The sequence below is a fragment of the Pongo abelii genome, chromosome 17 (assembly GCF_028885655.2).
Source record: "Pongo abelii isolate AG06213 chromosome 17, NHGRI_mPonAbe1-v2.0_pri, whole genome shotgun sequence".
Lineage (NCBI taxonomy): Eukaryota > Metazoa > Chordata > Mammalia > Primates > Hominidae > Pongo > Pongo abelii.
In genome coordinates this window covers 74,614,582-74,616,281 of record NC_072002.2, presented here as the reverse complement: position 1 = coordinate 74,616,281, position 1,700 = coordinate 74,614,582, and the positions used below count along the sequence as shown (strand labels likewise).

Genomic DNA, 1,700 nt, shown 5'->3' with positions numbered 1-1,700 from the left:
TCCAACATTCGAATCTCAGCCTACATGAAACTGGAACAATGAGATGATGGTGAGTAGAAAGCTAAGCTAGAGGTGGGGTTGCTCCAAAAACTATAAATTACCCTCAAAGGTCTAAGAGATTTACAGCACTTCGCTAAAAACTGCCTTCCTCTTTTTTCTTTTTTAAGTACAATTTCTATTTTATTTTTCTCCAGAGAATAGTCCGTCTTCATCTTTAAGGACTCAGGTCCTTACATGGGCTTTGGTGGGGGTTGTGGAGCAGCACCCGCAGGTCTAAATCGGGGTGGGGGTGTTTGGTCCTTGTGGGCTTCACAAGATTGATTCCTGACTACTTTGCTGTGAACTGCACAACTCAAAAAGTAATGCAGCTTCACATACAGCTTGGGAAGCACATAGGCATCGAAGACGCTTGCTTCAGAAATGTCCCTGACTGCTGCGGCCTCCACTATGTTGTGAATGATGAATTTCTTAATGGCCTTGTCCTTGGGTATGCATCGGGCACAGTTCCTGCAGCGAATAGGCTGCATGTGGCCACGGCCCTTTTTAGCATGAGCATTGCTCCCTCTTTTCTTTGTCATCTTAGAGGCATGGACCAGAGAGAGGACTGCCTTCCTCTTGAACACCCACAGACTGCAAACAGGCTAGAACTAGCCTCCCCACCATAGAAATGGATCATCCCAGCTCATGATCCAATAAATCCTGACAGCTGAATGTAGTAAGACAGTGCCATGGAGTTACTAGGCAAAGTCACACATACGCTGTATATACTACATTCAAATATGGTATATGTAACCTCGAGAGAGAAAAAAGTTAATCACTTAAAAATGGGAGGGGTTGCCATTGTCAGAGTTGGGAATCATTGCCCATATGGTGTGACCTCTATTGAAGGAATCAGAAAAATATAACTCACTAATGATGATGAATTTCTTGACAGGGTCTACATTTTTTCTCCAGAACAAGCGTTGAATCTGCATAGGCATGTGGGCATTTTGTTAAAAGCTTAGGAGTCTGTGTCATAAATCAAAATAGAGACAAGTTTAATCTGAAAACAATTAAGGGCAAATGTTACTAGTTAGTCATTAAGATGATGAAAAGATCATAGGGCCCTATAGACTGTCTCATTTTGAGTGAAATCACTCAAAACATACTCTACGATTCTGCTGAGACAATGGTTTTTCCTCTTGGCTGCTCATTAGAATCATGAGGGATGCTTCTAAAAACAGTACTTCCCGGATGTCATGCATAAAGTTCTGATTTAATTGGACCGAGTGGGGCCTGGGCATCTGGCTATCTTAAAAGTTCCTTCCAGCGATTCTACATGTAGCCAAGGCTGAGATTTGCGGTATGAGTTGGCTTGACCTGTGCTCCCAATAGCTGAATGTGGCGACCCGCTGGATGGAGTTTGGTGGTCTATTCCGACGTCAGCATCCACTGACAAAAGTGACCAAGTAATAAGGATACAATAACATGATTTTTGCTGAATGAATGTTAAGTAAATGAACCTTCTCACATTACAGATAAGAAACAGAGGCTGAAAGAGGAGAGGGCCCTCACTCAGGGTCAGTTGATTAGATGAGAGGCAGAAATGAGAGTGGTTCCAGATCCTGAAGCAAGTAGTCCAATACAGACCAGACTTAGTTCTTTGTCTTTGTCTTTAAATAGGCTTCTATACCAAATCCCATGAATCACCTCACCTGGTA

At 42.8% G+C, this 1,700-nt stretch overlaps 1 protein-coding gene across 1 annotated transcript; it reads right to left on the bottom strand.

Annotated features, from left to right (window-relative positions):
* Positions 1–230: 230 nt before the first annotated feature.
* LOC100457041 (small ribosomal subunit protein eS26-like) lies at positions 231–578 on the bottom strand. The gene has a single exon (XM_009252424.3). The coding sequence runs from the start codon at positions 576–578 to the stop codon at positions 231–233; it is 348 nt and encodes a 115-aa protein (XP_009250699.3).
* Between the last annotated feature and the right edge of the window lie 1,122 nt (positions 579–1,700).